This window comes from Rhinolophus sinicus, chromosome 5, assembly GCF_057876585.1.
Source record: "Rhinolophus sinicus isolate RSI-liver-muscle chromosome 5, RSI-T2T, whole genome shotgun sequence".
NCBI classification, from domain to species: domain Eukaryota; kingdom Metazoa; phylum Chordata; class Mammalia; order Chiroptera; family Rhinolophidae; genus Rhinolophus; species Rhinolophus sinicus.
Window position 1 is genome coordinate 20,932,999 of NC_142505.1, and position 19,435 is coordinate 20,952,433.

The following is a 19,435-nucleotide window of genomic DNA, read 5'->3' on the forward strand; positions in this document are numbered from 1 at the left end:
TTTTAACTTCTACGCTTGTTCTAGCTGAATACAATGCTACTTGCAATTTTTAAAAATTAAGATTCTTTAAACATTATGGAGATAGTTTTCCTGTTCTTAGTACATGCAGATATCCCCACCCCCAAGCACACAGAAACAATCCAAAGGCAAGAGGATACATATGTATTTTTATAAGTATGTAACTGTGTCTATCTCACAACATGGAGGTAAATAATACAATTACAATTTGATTTTTTCATAGTGCTTGCCCATAGACAAAAAAGTGCTATTCTCTTGACAATTACTTGCTTTTATTATAAAAGATCAAATAGGCATTTCTAGAGTCTGTAGCAGTCTCTCTTTAGCTTTATTAGAGAGGATCAACACTTATGAGACAGAGTACCTCTGAGATGTTGATAATATTGTATTTCTCAGCCTTCAAAGTTGGGTGTAAGGCCAAGGAGAATTGACCCAGACAATGCTACACAGCTAAGTGTCTCTGCAGCTGGTCTTTCCACTTGAAACGGCAACATCTATAATATTATTTAATTAAGAAATGATGTTTGATATTACAGAATTGTACACTTAAACCATTGTCAACCCAATAAACTTGAATTTTTTAAAAAATGGAGAAAAAAAAGGAAATTATGTTTGAGTGCTTTTAGTAGGTCAATTCTAGCTTTAAATTTGACTATTGCAGTTTATACCGTTACCATTTTCCAGTAAGCAAGAAGGTAGTTGCAGCTATACTGTGCAGGCAGTTGGATGATCCTAATCACAGATTAGAGATAATTTAGGGACTGATGTCAAACATCTTTCATTTGTATTTCAAGTCCTAACCCTCAGTTATAAGCAAAACACTGCAAAAGAATTTCCTAATCAAACGTCTAACATAATGTATCAGATACAGTAACAAGAAACAAATCCATTTCATGAATTAAGTTATTGAACTTCAAATATTCCATTAGAAAATACAAACTCTCTGCTTTCAAAGTGTTTTAGATGTGAAAAATGACATGGGACTACAAATACCTTCATACGTAACCTCATAAAATGAGTGTTCATAGTCATGCATTTTAAAATATTTGTTCTTACCTAACTATTTAGTTCCTGTTCATTACACACACACACACACACACACACACACACACACACACACACACACACAGCATTTCACATTTGATCCCTAGAAAAACCCTCAATAACAAAAGGTACAAATCTAAGAGTGATTTGCATATTTGCAAAGATATTAAATGTATTAGTGTGCTAGGGCTGCCCTAGGAAAATACCACAGACTGGGTGGCTTAAACAACAGAAATTAATTTTCTCCCGGTTTTGGAAGCGAGAAGTCCAAGATCGATGTGTCAGCAGAGTTGGTTTCTCTTCAGGGCTCTCCTTGGTTTGCAGATGGCTGCCTTCTTGCCATCTTCCTCATATGGTCTTTGCTCTGTGCATTCCTGATTTTTCTTTGTGTGTCCAAATTTCTTCTTATTATTAGAACACCAGTGACATTGCATTAGGGTCCACCATAATGGCCTGTTTTAAGTTTATCACCTCTTTAAAGGCCCTAACTCCAAATACAGTTCCATTCTGAGGTTAGAGCTTTAATATGTGACTTTTGGAGAAACACAATTCAGCTCCTAACAGGAAATGATAAAGCAAGAACACAAATCGAGGTATAATGACTTGAAGGTCTCTTGTGTGTATGTGTGTGTGTGTGTGTGTGTTAGAATAATCCCATCACAGTCTCTCTATGAAAGCAAACATCTTATATTCTTCATGGAGAACAGTTCGATATGAATGAAAACAATGTAACATGAGCCAGTATATCTCAGCTTTGAGAATGTTAAGTGGGAGAATTTAATATAAAATAGGAAGGGATTCTGGGAAGATTTCAGCAATGGTGTTAAGAGTTAGGATCTCCTGATTTCCCCACTAACACAGGTAGAGCAACTATAATAGCAAAGGCAAAACCTGGTACACATCTGTAACAAAACTAAGTGCCAAGCTACCCACATGAACACCAAAACAGGCAGGTACAGACTACTGACAGTTATAAGACTCACATATTATTGGCACCTGTGTGTGTGAGAGAGCGAATAGGGTGGGAGGGGGAAGACAACCAGAGGTCTGGTGTGTTTGTGAAATAAGAACCTCAAAACCACAAGAAGTACTCTTTGGAAAGTAAAACTGAATACAGCAGCCCAAACTGTGAGGGGGACCATAACAAAATTGCAAGTGTGGGCGCAGTCTGGGTCCTGTGAACACTTAAAACTAACCAACAAAGCTCCTTTTCAGAGCAAAAGCTCACACTGAGGAGAAACTGCTGGGAGTATAATCCAAATGGAAGGGGACAGGATCAATAAGAACAAAAGGAAGAGATGGTACAAATACAAGTGGGGATACAACATCAAAGGCACCATCCATGAAAGAAAAAATGGATAAGTTGCAATTTATTAAAATTAAAAATGTCTGCTTTGGGAAAGGCACAATCAAGAGAATGAAAAAACAAGCCACAGACGGGGAAAAAATATTTGCAAAAGACACATCTGAGAAAAGTCTGATATCCAAAATACACAAAGACGTCTTAAGCTCTACAACAAGAAAATGATCAACTTGATTAAGAAAAATGGCCAAAAGATCTGAAGAGACATTTCACCAAAAAAGACAAACAGATGGCAAATAAGCATATGAAAAGCTGCTCCACATTGTATGTCATCAAGGAAATGCAAATTAGACAACAATGGGATAGGACTCCACACCTCTGAGAATGCCCAAAATCCAGAACACTGACAACACCAAATGCCAGTGAAGATGTGGAACAACAGGAACGCTCACTCGTTTCTGGTGAGAATACAAAATGGCACAGCCACTTCGGGAGAGTTGGGAAGTTTCTTACAAAACTAAACATACTCTTACTATAGGATCCAGCAATCACATTCCTTGTTATTTACCAAAAGAAAAAAACATACGTGCACACAAAAACCTGCACATAGATGTTTTTAGCAGCTTTATTCATAATTGTCAAAACTTGGAAGCAACAAGATCTCCTTCGGCAGTTAAATGGATATATAAACTGTGGTATATACAGGCAACGAAATATTATTCAGTGATTAAAAGAAATGAGCTATCATGAAAATACATAGAGGAAACTTAAATGCATATTACTAAGTGAAAGAAGTCAATTTGTAAAGGATAGGTATTGTATGATTCCAACTATATGGCATTCTGGAAAAGGCAAAACTCCAGGCACAGTGAAAAAAAAAAATCTATGGTTGCCAAGGAGTAGTGCGTGAATATGAGGAACACAGGATCCTTAGGCCAGTAAAACTACACTGTACGATACTACAACGGTGAATACATTATATATACAAATATGTATTTATAGATATGTATTCATATATATGTTGTTATACAGTTGTTACAGTTGTCAAAACCCATGGAATGTACAACACAAAGAGTGAACCCTAATGGAAACTATGGACTCGTTTGACAACGATGGGTGAATGCTGGTTCATAGATTATCACCAAGGAACCACACTGATAATGGGATGTTGATGGTAGGTGCGGTTGTGTGGGGCAGGGGAGGGAATATGTGGAAAAGCTATAAATGAAAAACCTATTCTTCAAAGTCCAGTTCAGGATAAGACCAAGTAGACGATTTTGTATATGCCTCCCACTAAGTACACCTAAACATCCTTAGCATTACATATCCAATAAACATAAGGAGATAATACAAAGTGAAGAGAAGAAGCTAAACCAGATAGGCCTTGGGACCTGAGGCATGAAGGGCACGGCAGGAAGTTCCCTGAGCTTTCTTTATGCCTCATGTCTCATAGGCTGGGGTGCTGAAGAAGCCAACAACCCAAAAACACCAACGGATGCAATCAAACGAAAAGCTCCTATCAAGCCTTCACTTACTAATCAAAGAACCAGGAGAGGGACAGCCTAGCAAAATAGAAAACTTAAACAATAAGTGCTTTATCCCAGCCAAACACCAAGGAAAACAATATGCCCCCCATCCGTACCCGCACCAGCAAACGCCAAGGGGTGAGCCTGAACTTCAACCACCCAACCGTAATGAAGCACCCAATCTCTCCCTGCTCAGGCTGTGGCAGAAGGGGATTACTGGGAAGCTGGGATTTTTTATCACCTTCTAGCATTAACAAGGCCCGCTCCCCTGGTGTCATGGAGGTCACCTGGGGAACAGTAACAGGATGCCCCTCCCAGTCAGCATGGTGAGTGAGGAACCTGAGCTTATATCCCTGCCCAGCAGTAACAGGCACCGCTCCTGCCCAAGGAGGGAGCAGAGGCTGAGTGGTGAACCTGGACTTCTTCTTTCACCTGGCATAACAAAGAGATACCCTCATATCCCTCCAGAGCAGCAGCAAAAGTGGCCTGCTACAACAGATTTAAACACGATCCAAAGTGAAAAAAAATAAATAGAAAGTATAGCAAGTAAATGGAAGAGATAAAGAAAATCAAATGGAAATTTTAGAACTGAAATATAATAACCAAAATAAGAAGCTCAACAGGTAGTCTCAACAGGAAAATAAATATGACAAAGTATCAGTAAACTTAAAGACAGAACAATAGAAATTATCCAATATGAACAACAGAGAGAAAATAGACTGAAAAAGTCTATTCTGACTTCCTTTTCTCTCCTCAAAAAATAGGAACTCCTTTCATATAAAAGCATACAATGAGAAGGGATAATAGCAGAATCTAATATAAAATTATTATGATAAAAATGGCTAATATCCCTATTAAAAATGAAAGCATGCCAGAGAGGCATACCCTTAAAGAGATCAACATTGTACCTGAGATTTCAAGCTGAGCTAACAGAAATTTTTAAAATGTAGGTCAGGAAAAAAATATAATTTAGAATTAGAAAAACTGAAAGAAATTAAGTGATTGTAGAAAATGAATGTTTGAAGAGAGAGGTGGGAAAACTTATGAAAGAATTTTAAAATTTTTCAATAAAGACTAAACTGGAAAAAACACAAAAGACAATAAGCTCAATTGGTAGTACCTTCAGAAAAACGAAAGATGGAAAGGGAAAAATATTTAAATTTTAAAGGTGAAAAGAGTTGAAGAAAAAGTAATACCAAAGATAGTCAAAGAAGATCTCCCATAAATCATATAGGAGTCCCAATATAAGTAGGAGTCCCAAAATAAGAAAATCAAAGCAACAAAACAGAAAAACTGCTTATAACTTTTAGAAACTTAATTGAAATAAAGAAGACTTGAAACTATATCCATTGAAAATACATATTGCATACTTGGGAAAATAAATCAGAATGGGAAATATTTTGCTATACAACCGTAAATGTACAAAGATTAAAAATGTATATTTTTTAGGCTTCTAGACAACAATTACAGAATACACATTCTTTTCAAGATTGGCCATTCCGGGCCATAAAATAAGATTCAATGACACTGACTACAATAGATTTGAAGTAGAACTCAATTAACAATAAGACATTTTAAAATCCCCAATATTTGGTAATATAAAAACATACTTCTAATAACTCATTTCAAAGATGAAATCACAAAGAAAATTATTACTCATTTCAAACTGGTAATAAAACACAACATATTAAAATTTGTGATACAATTAAAGCAGTGCTTAAAGAGAAATGTATAGATTTAATTGCCTATATCAGGAGGATAAAAGATTTGAATCAGTTACCTAAGTTTCCAAATTGAGAAACTAGAAAAAGAAGTTAACCCAAAGAAATCAGCAAAAGAATAATGATGAGATCAGAAAACAATAAAAAATTAGACAATAGAGAAAAATTTGATTCTTTGAAGTTTTAAAAATTCATAAACAAAGCAAGACTATACCTCAATAATTTATTATAAAACAATAACAAAATACTTACTTTGGCCAATTCTGTAATTTTACCAAAACCAGGCTTCCAAGAGGTAGCTGTGAATAGACAATCTTAAATCCACTTTGATGAAGCTGAGACTCTTCAGGAAAGTCTTCTTCAGAAATAGAGCACTTATTATATCTTGAATCAGTGTTCATGATGCAATACCATGGTTCATTGTGATCAATTCTGGCTGCGTCCTCACTTGTCAACAATCTCCATTTCAAACAACTTTCATTCTCACATTGAACCCACACTTTGTTTACATACATGTTGTTTTCCACTGAAGAAGCCATTGTAGTGTTATAATATTCTAAGATTATCTTTCTATCCGACTTATTTCTTTTTCCATAAATGCTTTTGCATCTGGAAAATAAGAGGAAAATAAAAAAATAAGGATTCAAGAGTATAACTTATTCATTTGGCTTAAATAAAACATTATGTCTGCTAATTGGTAACTCCCCATTTCGTTCTTCCCCTTGTGCCTGGAAAGTACCATTTCATTCTGAGTATATAAATTAGAAGATTTTTAGATGTCACACATAAATGGAATCATGCAGTATTTGTCTTTCTGTGACTGGCTTATTTCACTTAGCAAAATGTCCTCCAGGTTCATCTGTGTTGTCACATATTGCAGAATTTTCTTCTTATTTAAGTCTGTAAAATATTCCTTTGTATGTTTTCTTTATCCATTCATCCATCGACAGACACTTAGGTTGTTTCCCTATCTTGGCAATTGTGAATAGTGCCGCTAGTATGTCTTTGAGATCCTGATTTCAATTCTCTTGGATAATTACCCACAGGTGGGATTGATGGATCATATGGTATTTCTATTTTTTTTTAGAAATGCCATAGTGTTTTTTGTTTTTTTTATAGCAGCTGCATCATTTTGTATTCCCAACAACAGTGTACAAGGTTCCAATTTCTCCATATCCTCACCATGATTATCTTTTAATTTTTTTATAATAGCCACCTTAACAGGTATGAGGTAATATCTAACTATGGTTTTGATGTACAGTTCTCTGATGAATAGTGATGTTAAGGATCTTTTCATGTATCTGCTGGCCATGTACAAGTCTTCTTTGGAAAACAGTGTGCTCAGCTCCTCTGCCCACTTTTCAATTTGATTATTTGGTGTTTTGCTATTAGTTGTAAGAAATTCTTATATATCTTGGATACTAACCCTATATCGGATATATAGTTTACAAATATTTTCTCCATTCTATAGGCTGCCTTTTCGTTTTGTTTCCTTTGCTGTGCAGAAATGGTTCAATTTGATGCAGTCCTACTAGACTACTTCTGGTTTTGTTGCCTATGCTATTGATGTCACATTCAAAAATTCACTGAAAGACCAATCTCAAGGAACTTTTCCCCTGTGCTTTCTTCTAGCAGTTTACAGTTTCGGATCTGATATTTAAGTCTATAATCCATTTGGAGTTGATGTTTTGTGTATAGTGTAAGATAAGGATCCAATTTCGTTCTTTTTCATGTGGCTATCCAGTTTTCCAATCCCCTTTATTGAAGAAGCTGTGTTTTCCCCATGTGTATTCTTGGTGCCTTCGTAAAAAATTATCTGATCATATATATGTGGGCTTATTTTTGGGATATCTATTCTGTTCCACTGATCTGTGTCTATTTTTATGCCAATATCATACTGTTTTAATATAGTTTTGTAATGTAGTTTAAAATCAGGAAGTAAAATGCCTCCAACATTGCTCTCCTTGCTCAAGATTGCATTAGCTGTTCAGGGACTTTTATGATTCCACACACATTTTAGGACTTTTTTTTTTTCAATTTCTGTAAAAAAAAAAAAAAAAAAAAAAAAAAAGAAAGAAAGAAAAAGCCATTGGAATTTTGATAGAGATTACATTGAAACTGTAGATTGCTTTGGATGGTATGGACATTTTAATTATTGAGTATTCCAATCCATGAACATGGAATATCTTTCCATTTATTTGCATCTTTAATTTCTTTCATCAAGATTTGATAGTTTTCAGTGTACAAACTTTCACCTCTTTGGTTAAGTTTATTCCTAAGCATTTTATTATTTTTGATGCAATTGTAAATGGAACTGTTTCCTTAATTTCTTTTTCAGATAGTTCCTTGTTGATGTGTAGAAATGCAACTGTTATTGTTTGTAATTTTGTACCCAGCAACTTTACTGAGTTCATTTATTAGTTTTAACAATTTTCTGGTGGAATCTAGCATTTTCCATATATAAGATCATATATTCTGCAAACAGAGACAATTTTACTTCTTCCCTTCTGATATGGATGCCTTTTATTTCTTTTTCTTGCCTAATTGCTTTGGCTAGGACTTCCAAGACTATGTATATTGAATGAAAGCAGTAAGTGTCAATTTTATCTTTTCAAAAAACCAACTCAGTTTCATTGATCTTTCTTATTATCTTTCTAGTCTCTCATTTATTTCTGCTCTGATCTTTGTTATTTCTTCCATCTACTAAATTCAGGCTTAGTAATTCCTCTTTTTCCAATTCTTTCTGGTATAATATTAGATTGTTTGAGACGTTTCTTTTTACTTAATTTAGTGACAATTACCATTATAATCTTCCCTCTTAGAACTGATTTTGTAAAAATACCACAATTTTAGTATGTTTTGTTTCCATTTTCATTTGTCTCAAGGTACTTTTTGATTTCTTCTTCGACTCACTAGTTAGTCTGGAGCTTGTTGTTTAATCTCAACATATTTGTGAATTTTCCAGTTTTTCTCCTGCTATTTATTTCTGATTTCATATCATTGTGGTTAGAAAAGATGCTTGATATGGTTTCAATCTTCTTTGCTTTTGTGGCCTCACATATGATATACCCTGGAGAATGCTGCATGCACACTTGAGAAGAATATGTATTCTACTGCTGTAGGACAGATGTTCTGTATGTGTCTGTTACATTCTTTTCATCTAAAGCACAGTTTAAGTCCAGTGTTTCCTTACTGATTTCATCTAAATGATATATCCATTTTTGAAAGTGGGTACTGAAATCCCCTATTATATTGCTGTCTATTACTTCCTTCAGATCTGTTAATATTTGCCTTATACATTTAGATGCTCCAATACTGATGGCATAAATATTTTCATCAATTCCTCCAGATAAATTGACCACTTTATCAGTATATAATAACCTTCTTTGTCTTTTTTCCAGTTTTTTACTTAAATCTGTTTTGTCTGGTATAAGTATAGCAACAACTGCTCTCTTTAGTTTCCATTTACATGGAATACCTTTTCCCATCCCATCCCTTAAGTTTCAGTTTATACTTGTAGAACTAGTACATTTACATGTAATTTCTGATAGGTAAAGGCTTACTATTGACCTTTTGTAAATTCTTTTCTGAATGTTTTGTGAGCCTTTTGTTTCTATCTTTCTCTCTTGCTCTCATCCTCTGTGATTTGATGATCTTCTGTAGTGCTATGGTTTGATTCCTTTCTCATCTTTTGTGTATCTACTATAGGTTTTTGCTTTGTAGTTTCCATGAGGCTTACATAAAGCATTCTATAGTTATAGTAGTCTATATTAAACACGTTGCATATGGCGGGGTTTAAATCCCTCATGAAGATTCTCGTGATCCGTATGCAACGTGTTAAGCTGATAACTTCAATAGCATACAAAAGCTCTACATGTTTATTCCCTGCTCCCCCCCACACATACAGTTTAGGTTTTTGATCTCATAATTTACATATTTTTATATTGTGTATCCATTAAAAATTTTTTGTAGCTAGTCATTTTTAATACTTTTAACATACAATCTTTTTAACATTTATACTAGAGTTATATGTGGTTTACACACCACCATCACATATTAGCGTATTCGGAATTTGACTTTATATTTACCTTTACCAGTAATTTTATACCTTCATCTTTTCATATCACTAATTAGCATTGTTACATTTAAGCTTGAAGAACTTCTTTTGGCATTTCTTGTAAGCCAAGTCTATTGGTGATGGATTTATTCAGCTTTTGTTTGTACAGGAATGGCTTTACCTCTCCTTCAATTCTGAAGGACAACTATGCCAGGTAAAGTATTCTTGGTTGGCAGTTATTTTCTTTCAGAACTGGATATATCATCCCATTCCCTGGCCTATAAAGTTTCTGTTGAAAAATGGGCTTATAGTCTTATTCCCTTATAAGTTCCCTAATATGTAACAAGTTGTTTTTCTCGTAGTCCTTTCAGTTCTCTGTCTTTAACTTTTGACAATTTGATCATAATGTGTCCTGACGTGGGTCTTGTTGGATTATTTTCTTTGGTGCCTTTTAGGCTTCCTGGATCGGGATATCTATTTCTTTCCCAGGTTTTGGAAGTTTTCAGCCATAATTACATTGAATAATTTTTCTATGGCTTTCTCTCTTCTCCTTCTGGGACTCTTACAATGAGCTCATTCATCTACTTGATGGTGTCCCATAAGACCTTTAAGCTATGTTCTTTTTTTTTTTCTTTTTTTTATTTTTGTTCCTCTGATTGATTTCCACTAACCTGTCTTCAAGTTCATTGATCCTTCATTCTGTTGATCTATTTTTAAAGCCTTCTATTGACTTTTCAGTTCATTTGTGTTTTTCAACTCTGATTTCTTTTTAGTACTTTTTAAAAAAAATATATTATTTCTGTTGAAATTCTCACTTTGTTCATGCATTGCTATCTTGGTCTCTGTGAGCTTCTTTATGACATTCATTTGAGTTACCTGACAGGAAAATCACTTAATCTCCATTAGTTTTTATCACCGGAGTGAGCTGGGGAGAAGGTATGGAAAGTTCCTACATGCCATGATGTTTAGCGTCCTGTGGGACTACAAATTACATTACCCATCACTCTCAGATTCAGGCTAATTAGAAGCCCCACCATTGGGCAGCAACTGGAAAAGTACATCGTCAAAGCCCTTCCAGGGAGAAACTGGGAGCCTTGTGTTTTTGCCTGCTCCATCTGTGCTGAGGCTGGAGTGGGGTTGGGGGGAGTAGCAGTGGAAAGTAATCACACATCTTAAAAATCACCACTTTGTATTCTGTGGTGAAGGGGAACTTGCAAGTGCTGAGCCCTTATGGCTCTCTGATGTGTGTCATTTGGAAGCCAGTCCTTCAAGTGGCAGCCATAAAAGTCGGGGTGCTAGAAGTGTGGGCAAACTCCTTTCAGGGAGAAACTGGAGACATGCTTTTATCATTGGAGTGAATGAGAGGGGAGAAGATGAGGGAAGTGCCCACTAGCCCTTTCAGGCTCCTGGAGGAGCCCAGGCAACTTCCAGATGCAGGCTAATTAGACACCTGACCCTTGGACCTCAACTAGAAATGCATGCAGTCAAACCCTTTCCAGGGAGACACTGGTATCCTTGTGTTTTTGCCTGCTCCCTCTGTGCTGAGCCCAGGGGTATAGCTATGGTAAGTGCTCGCATTTCAGTATAAAACCATCTTTTTGTTTAATGTTGTCCTGGGGTATTCACAAACGCTGAGCCCTATCGGCTGTCCGAGCCAGGTGATTTGGGAGCCAGTGCCTTGGGTAGCAGCCATAAAAGCTGGGGACCTAAATGTGTGGTCTAAACCCTTTTTCCTCAGGGAGAAGGTGGCAGTTGGAGGTTCCCTCCAATGATAAGGTGGTATGCCAGTGGTTTATGGCATGAGTGTGTCTCAGTTTTTTCTACTGGCTTCAATGTGGGTATTTTCTCAGTAACCCAATGTGTAGGAATCACTCAACTAGTTTTTGTATTTCTCTCCAAGGGAATTGATTTGCATGTAGCTGTTTATTCAGTGCATCTGTGGGATTAAGGAAAATTCAGAGTCTCCTATTCTACCATCTTGCTGACATCCTTTTTATTTTGTTTTCTTTATTTTTACATTAACTCCAGAAAAAAATTAAACAGTAGTAATAGCACACTTCTTTTCTTTGTGACTTTAACAATATTGAAGTATAAATCTGGTCATGAAAAATGGAAGAAATTAAAGTTATTTTTGTCAAGGCTTTCCTCTAGGTGTACATTCTAGGAAACCATCATCCATCCTACATGAGTCTCCACAAATAGCTGTGAACAAAGTAGTAGGAGGAGGACATGACATTAACTGCTAAGTTAAGGTCTATGAACCTAAAAGTCAAATATAAAGAGAGATGCAAAAGATTCTAAGTCTAAGACAGAAATTAGGTGTCTGTATGAACAACTAAGCTGAGGGTAAGAAGTTGGGGTACAGTTCTAGAAACAATGATATTACTCATTACAAGTTCATTCAAAGATATTCTATTTATATTTACTTTTATTTAATCAATAAGAAAATAATAGCCCTTATTCATATTTAATATCGGGCTGATACTAGAATCCTCACACAGACCACACATAAGCAGGTCATATGTCCTAAACAGGATGTGAGGCCTCCTGATAGAAAGGTGGCAGGTACCACAACTCAGTGTTTCACGGAGATACTCATTAGTTATCCATTCACCTCTACGTTTTGGAGTTATATCTAACTAGTTAAACGGGTTTATAGGTTATATTATTAGATAAAGTATTCCTCACAAAATGGAGCATCTTTAAAATATTCCTACAAAAAAACAGCATATTGAAAAGAATACTAATAATGCAAATAATTAAAGTGTAATATACATGTAAAAGCAGATAATTTTGTCTTTATTTCAATTGCCTAGAATTTTGTTCGTCTTACAACCATTGGACTGCCATAAAGGAGAAAGCATTGTAAGTTTATGGAACCACATCAATGGAAAGCTTAGGAAAGTCCATTATGATAGCCTTTTATAAATGTTAAGGGGATTAAAAGATTACTTTTAAGTGGTAGATAAAGTTTTCAGATTTTCTTAGGAAGTTGGGTTTCACAGTGGATAATACTGATAAGATAAATTAACATGAAGAAAATGTCATTATTACTTAAATAGTGATACTCATTTTCAATTGCACCTAACTTAAACCACTTGGTATTTTAGATTCGACACAGTTTATCCAGCCTAATAGAATTTATAATACAAATTATAGAATACTTCTTTTCAAATCAGATTCTCAGTATTTCTATTACATTTTTTCCAACACGTCCCTCTCACTTTGTTGGTTTTCAAAATCACTGCCACATTCAGAAGATACAAATGAAGAAGAGAAAGAGAATGTGGTCAGAAGAGTGCTAGAGTCTTTGTAGGGGTCTCTGTAAAATCATTCCCAGTCCTCACTTTAGTGTGTAAGGTATCATATTGATAAATACAAAGCCATGGTAAGCACAACGCTTGCTTTACTTGACTTCTGTTTTTAATTTTTTTATTCCATAACTTAGCTAACATTGAACTAGAGAATTCAGAGAAAATTTTAAAGTTAAATTTTAAAAAATGGAAGATATAGAATGACTATTCAAAATTACACAGCTATAAGTTCAGGCTTAGTTTATTTATTCATTCAAGGCAGTAGTTTTAAATGGTTACAGACACTCAATTTTCTGTCTGATAGTCTGATGGCTCTACCACTTTTTACTAAGCAAATTAGTTAATCACTCTAAGCTCTGGTCCCTTAATGGGAATAATAAGAGTACTACTCTCTCTCTCTCTAGGTCTCTTTCATAAAGGTAATAATCCCATCCTGAAGGCTTTGCCTTTATGACTTAATCACTTCACAAAGGCCCCACTTCCTAATCACATTGGGAGTTAGGTTTTAATACGAATTTGCAGAAAAGCAAATATTCAGTCTATAGCATTCCACCCGTTCCCGGCAAATTCATGTCTCTCTAACATGAAAAATACATTCATTCTATCCCAATACTCCCCAGAAGTCTTAACTCCTTCCAACGTCAACTCAAAAATATAAAGTCCAAAGTCTCATCTAAATATTATCTATCCCAGATAAGAGAAAGCTAAAGGAGTTCATTATAACCAAACCTGTATTACAAGGAATCTTAAAGGGATTTAAGATGAATAAAACTAAAAGATAAAAAAATATGAAAAATGGTGATATCTATATATCTATCAACAATTACTTTAGATGTAAATGGATTAAATGCTCCAGTCAAAAACTAAGGTGGCTGAATGGCTAGAAAAACAAGATCCTTACATAGTCTGCCTACAAGACACTCACTTCAGATGGAAAGATACACACAGACTGATAGTTAAGGGATGGGAAAAGATATCTCATGAAAATGGCAACTAACAAAAAAAAAAGATCTAGGGCAGCAATACTTAATACCAGAAAAAGCAGAGTTTAAAACAAAGGCTATAACAAGAGACAAAGAATGACCCAGTAACCCCACTTCTGGGTATTTACCTAAAGAAACCCAAACGCTACTTTGAGGGGACATGTGCATCCATATGTTTGTTGCAGCATTGTTTACAAAGGCCAAGATATGGAAACAACCTAAGTGCCCATCACTAGATGAATGAATAAAAAGGAGGTGGTACGTACATGTACGTATGGGGTCAGATGGGTATTAGGCTTATCAGGTGATCACAAGTTATATAAACGTTTAATCACTATGTTGTACACTTGAAACTAATATAATATTGCATGTCAACTGTAATTGAAAATTAAAAATTCCATTATTAAATCAGTATTATCTAAATTAGATATGGGTGAGACCTAAGATAGGACCCATCATGAGGCAAATTCCTCTTCAGTTGTGAACCCCTTGAAATCAAACATGTCTCCAAAATACAATGATGGGACAGACATACAATTAAACATTCCCTTTCCAAAGAGAGACATAGGAAAGGAGTGACAGATCCCAGGCAAGACTAAAACCTTAAGGCTGGAGAATAACCTTCTTAGGCTCTATGCTCTGTTCTCCAAACACCCTAGGGCTGTGGTCCCGCCTTCCAGACCCACCAAGGTGGAGATCCCACTCCCAGAGTTTTGCCAGGTAGAGGTTGGGCTAGTTTTGGGCAGCCCAACTTCATGGCTTTGCTTGGCACAGCCCACACTGCGGCTCTCAGGAGTCAGTCATGTGCCTACAGCTCCCCTGGGCTGGAATCACCTGCGGGTGGCTCTACTGGCCTGGGATAATGAGGGCAGCAGCCCCAGGCCACAGCTCCACTGGGCCATGCCCTAGTGAGGGCTCTCTGTGGGACACTTCCCTGCAGGGATTCTCTGCTTGTGTTTTATGACAGGAAGTCTAGGTGGCAGCAGTCTCCCTCTCATGGCTTGTGCACTCTGTGTCCTGGCAGAGACAGCACCACCTGGACGGCAGCAGAGTCTGTGCCCTCTGGAAGGGTGGCTCCTACAGCTGCTCCACTGGAACCTGCTAGAGCCTCACCTGGGGCAATCAAGGAGTTCCCAATTAATGCAGGGAGTAGAAGCCTTGAGGCAAGGCAGGGCAGTCTGTGCCAGGGTGCCACAAGCGCCTGTGGCCCCTCCTTTGAAGTCATTCGGCTCTCCTGGTTTCTGCACTCTGGGTCTGGAATGGCGTGAGAGCCCTGCTAGCTCTGCATTACCTTCTTCTTGTATCTTGAACAATAGTGCCTGGCTTCAGTTTAGATGGCTGACTAATCTCTTTATGAAATAATTGTGTGGCCACACCTTTCATGTTTTCTCTTAAACAGTTCCTTCATTCTTTTCAACATGGACAGGCTGAGAATTTTCCAAATCATTTACGTTCTGCTTCTTTTCTGATGGACAATTCCATCTTTACACGTCTTTTCTCTCTTCATGTATTTTTCTATAATCAGTCAAGAGAAGCTAAGGTGTACCTTCAACAATATTTTCAGATTAATTTCCTCAGGCAAATATCCAATTCCACTGCTCACAAGTTCTACCTTCCATGAAAACACCAGACATGAACTCAATTCAGCCAAGTTCTTTGTCACTTTATAACAAGGATCACCTTTCCTCCCTTGTCCAATAACATCTTCCTCATGTCCATCTGAGACCTCATCAGAATGGCCTTTACCATCCATATTTCTACCAACATTCTTTTCAAAATCACTCAGGTGTTCTCTAAGAAGGTTGAAGCTTTCTGTGTAAAGCTTTCATCTTTTCCTTCTGTGCCCTTACTTGAATCGCCCTTCATGGTCCATTCACAGTATTTGTAGGATTTTTTCTAGCATGCCTCTCCAAAATCTTCCAGCCTCTTGTCATTACCCACTTCCAAAGCCGTTTCCACATTTTCAGGTAATTATTACAGCAACACCTCCACTTCTCAGTACCAATTTCTGTCTTAATCCATTTGGGCTGCTATAACAAAATACCATAGACTAGGTGACTTATAAACAACAGAAATTTATTTCTCACATGCCTTGAGGCTAGGTAGTCTCAGATCAAGGCAACGGCAGATTTGGTGGGTGGTGCAAGCCCGCTTCCTGGTTCATAGATGACTGCCTTTTTTTGGTAACCTCATTTGGCAGACGGGGCAAGGCATCTCACTGAGGTCTCTTTTATGAGGGTATTAATTCCATTCATGCTCCGCCCTCACGATATAATCACCTCCCAAAGGGTCCACTTCCTAATAGCATCACATTTTAGGGGGACACAAACATTCGATGTACAGCAATAATCAATCAAACATATGCTGGTTTTGGAAGGGAGAGGAAGATTCCTAGTGATAAGGGAGGGAGGAAAGTAGCAGAGGAATCTTAGATTTCTATTTTGGGCAAATAAATGAACAGTGGAGCTAGTGTCCACATAGGGGACAAAAATATGGAGAAAGTTTGAGGTTTGGGAAACAGGAACAATGTATTCTTTTTGGTCTTGAGTTCAAGATTCCTGTGAGTCTGCTATTAAATAGGTAATTTGAAGCATGGCTCTCTTCCTCTAAAGAAAAGGTCTATAGTCATAAAATAGAAAGAATGTAAACTCGCTGCCAGAAATCCTAGGCATCTACTCACTCTTAAATGCCTGACCATCTGGCTTTTACCAAAGGTTTCTTTTAAAGGAGTCCAATGATTTTCTAGTCACCTAGTGCAAAAACTAAACCGTTCCTAAACCTCTAACAACTACTCATTCCTGTACTAGTTTCTTTCTCCCTCTAGTCTCTAAATGTAGGCCTTTCCAAAGGTCTGTCTTCAAATTTCTCTTTCTACATTTTCTTCCTTAGGGATTTCACTCAAATAGCTTCAACACTGTCTTCCATATAAATAGCTTCCTCACCTCCATCTCCAGTCTCACCTTCACATTGACATTCCACATAATTTTGACACTATCACCTGTGTGTTCCTCAAGCATCCTGTACTTGGGCCAAACTGAGTTGCCTTCCAAACAGTTTCTGTTACCTAGGCTCAAGTTTCACCCAAGTCAACTTTGAAACTGCGTGCTTCCTCACCGCTCCATTTAAATCGTTATTTTGCTAAATCTTAAAAAATTGCAAAGGTTTCTGTGTGTGTTCCCACCCTTTCAAGTTTACTGTTACAAACCCAGCTCAGTTCCTCATTACTTCACTTAGACTGCTGATAATAGTCTACCAACCGGTCAGTTTACTTTCTGTCTCTCCCCAGAGTTAATTCTTTCAACTCATTGATAACAGGCTACTCTATAAACTCTTGATAATTGATATACTCTTATTTAAAAATATATAAATATATATATGTATATATGTGTATATATATATATATATATATATATATATATATATATAAAATTGGTATACTCTTGTTTAAAATATATACATATAAAATATATATATAAAATGTATATATATACATATATGTGTGTGTGTATATATATATATATATATATATATATATATATATACACATATAAAATTTTCCTTTGCTAAAATAATGGTAAATGAGGTCCTCACTTAAGAGTATGGGTTTTATTACCAGTCAGACCTGGAATAAGATCTAAGAACATTTACTTAATAGCTGTATGACCTTGGGCAAATCATTTAATATCTTTCCATCTGGAAAGTGGGACTAATACTAGCTAGCACCCACCTCATAGTATTCTGAAAGCTCAATAAAATAATGCATGCAGGGTATGAAGAAGCACAGCACACAACAGGTGCTCATTCAATGGCTGCCAGCATGACTTTCTTCTATTAGTCTTTCAAACTGCATCAACTTACATTATTCGGTATTTCCCAAATATATCCAATGAATTCTGTCTGTATATCTTTGCACGTTATCCTCTTTAGTCTATCATAATCTGTAAATTGCCTATTTTCAAGACCACTTCAAATACCATCTTTTTTAAAAAGTCTTTCTGGATATCCCCAATCAGCTGCAATTACTCCCTGCTTGATATTCATGTACTCTTAATTTCTGGTATTCATAACATTCTGCTTCATATTATAGTGATGTGTATGGCCTACTTCCTACCACTAAACTGTAACCTCTCTGAAGGCAGAGACATTATTTTTGTATCTCCAGCAATGAATGAGCTGATGATAGAAACACTGTTCTCTGTGCGCTGATCCCAAAATGCCCAGAAACTCCTTTACATGCAGGAATTTTTCATATCACGTCCCTAATTTTGCTCAATTTCTGCTATATTTCTGCAGAGCATCTGGAACTGGCTAAATATTCTAACAGATGGGAAGAGATTAGTGAGCAATTTGTTATTTGTAACAATACATTACAATGCATTACTAGTTAAATTGAATTTATTAAAGAAACCACCAAGGTCTGTAGAATTCCACTAAACAGTTCTAAACAACTTAATATAGTACAATCATTATTGGCATTTGTAGCATTAAAGTGAACTTCATGAGCTAAAGGAAAGAAAAATAAGAAAACTCCATATGGATTTTATATGACTTCTCCAAATTTTTTATATTTCATGAATGTAATTTTAGAATGTTTTAGCTGAGTCTGAGAAAAATACAAAATAAGATCAATTCATCTTGAATTGAAATATTACAGTTCCACTGTTCAACAAAACAAAGGTCTTTAAAATGGAGTACAGCCAATACGAATTCTCATGACGCATCAATTTTTATTACAATGTACATACATTCTGTGACTGATGCATCCTAGATGGTAAAATGACAACATACCCAAGGAGTTCTGAACAATATCAGAATTTAATGAGCTAGTGTGAATAAATACATACAGAAGAGGAATGAAGATAAATGGCTACTTGTAATGGAAATTTTTATTGTTTGTATGTGAATGATAAAAATGATTGTTCTTCCAAACAACAACAAAAAAACCCGTCATTATTCTTTTGCTCTCCAACACTGTGGTTATACGAAGTGTATCCAGTTTTATCCACAGGCTATCCCAGATGGTATTACTCTTCTGAGTTTGAAAAAAACATAATGGTATCTGTGTCACTGTCTTCAGAGTTGGGGCATGCCAGCATTATACTTTCAATTTTTATCACTTCTGTTTTCTAGATAATGTCTGACTTGTCACCAATGATTATAAGACTGCAATACTGAACTGGCCTATTTTCAAAGAGAACTCGAAGTGATTAATAAGTTAATTTATGGATTAAAATTTCATAATATTCAAGAGGCAGTAGAAAAAGATCAGGACTTGGAGTAAAAAGTGTAGTTTCTAACCTCGGTTATGCAACCTCTAGCTGTGTCACCTTAAGAGAATCTCAGTGTTCTCATCTGTAAAGTAAGGGGAGTAGGGCGAGATGATCTCTAAAATGTTGTCCTGCTTTAGTGTTTCATGATTTATCCATTCTGTTCTTTGTTAAAAATCCTTGAGTCCCCCTGCTAGATTCT

General features: G+C 36.1%; 1 protein-coding gene across 5 annotated transcripts in view; it reads right to left on the reverse strand.

The window, feature by feature from the left end:
* The window catches only part of ZCWPW2 (zinc finger CW-type and PWWP domain containing 2), a 130,559-nt gene that overhangs the window by 81,070 nt on the left and 30,054 nt on the right, over positions 1-19,435 (reverse strand). For all 5 annotated transcript variants that reach the window (XM_088798303.1, XM_088798302.1, XM_088798301.1 and 2 more), the window contains one exon: positions 5,865-6,221. In XM_088798303.1, coding sequence (XP_088654429.1) covers positions 5,865-6,151 — 287 coding nt within the window. In that variant the 5' untranslated portion in view covers positions 6,152-6,221. The remainder of the gene's footprint in view (positions 1-5,864; positions 6,222-19,435) is intronic.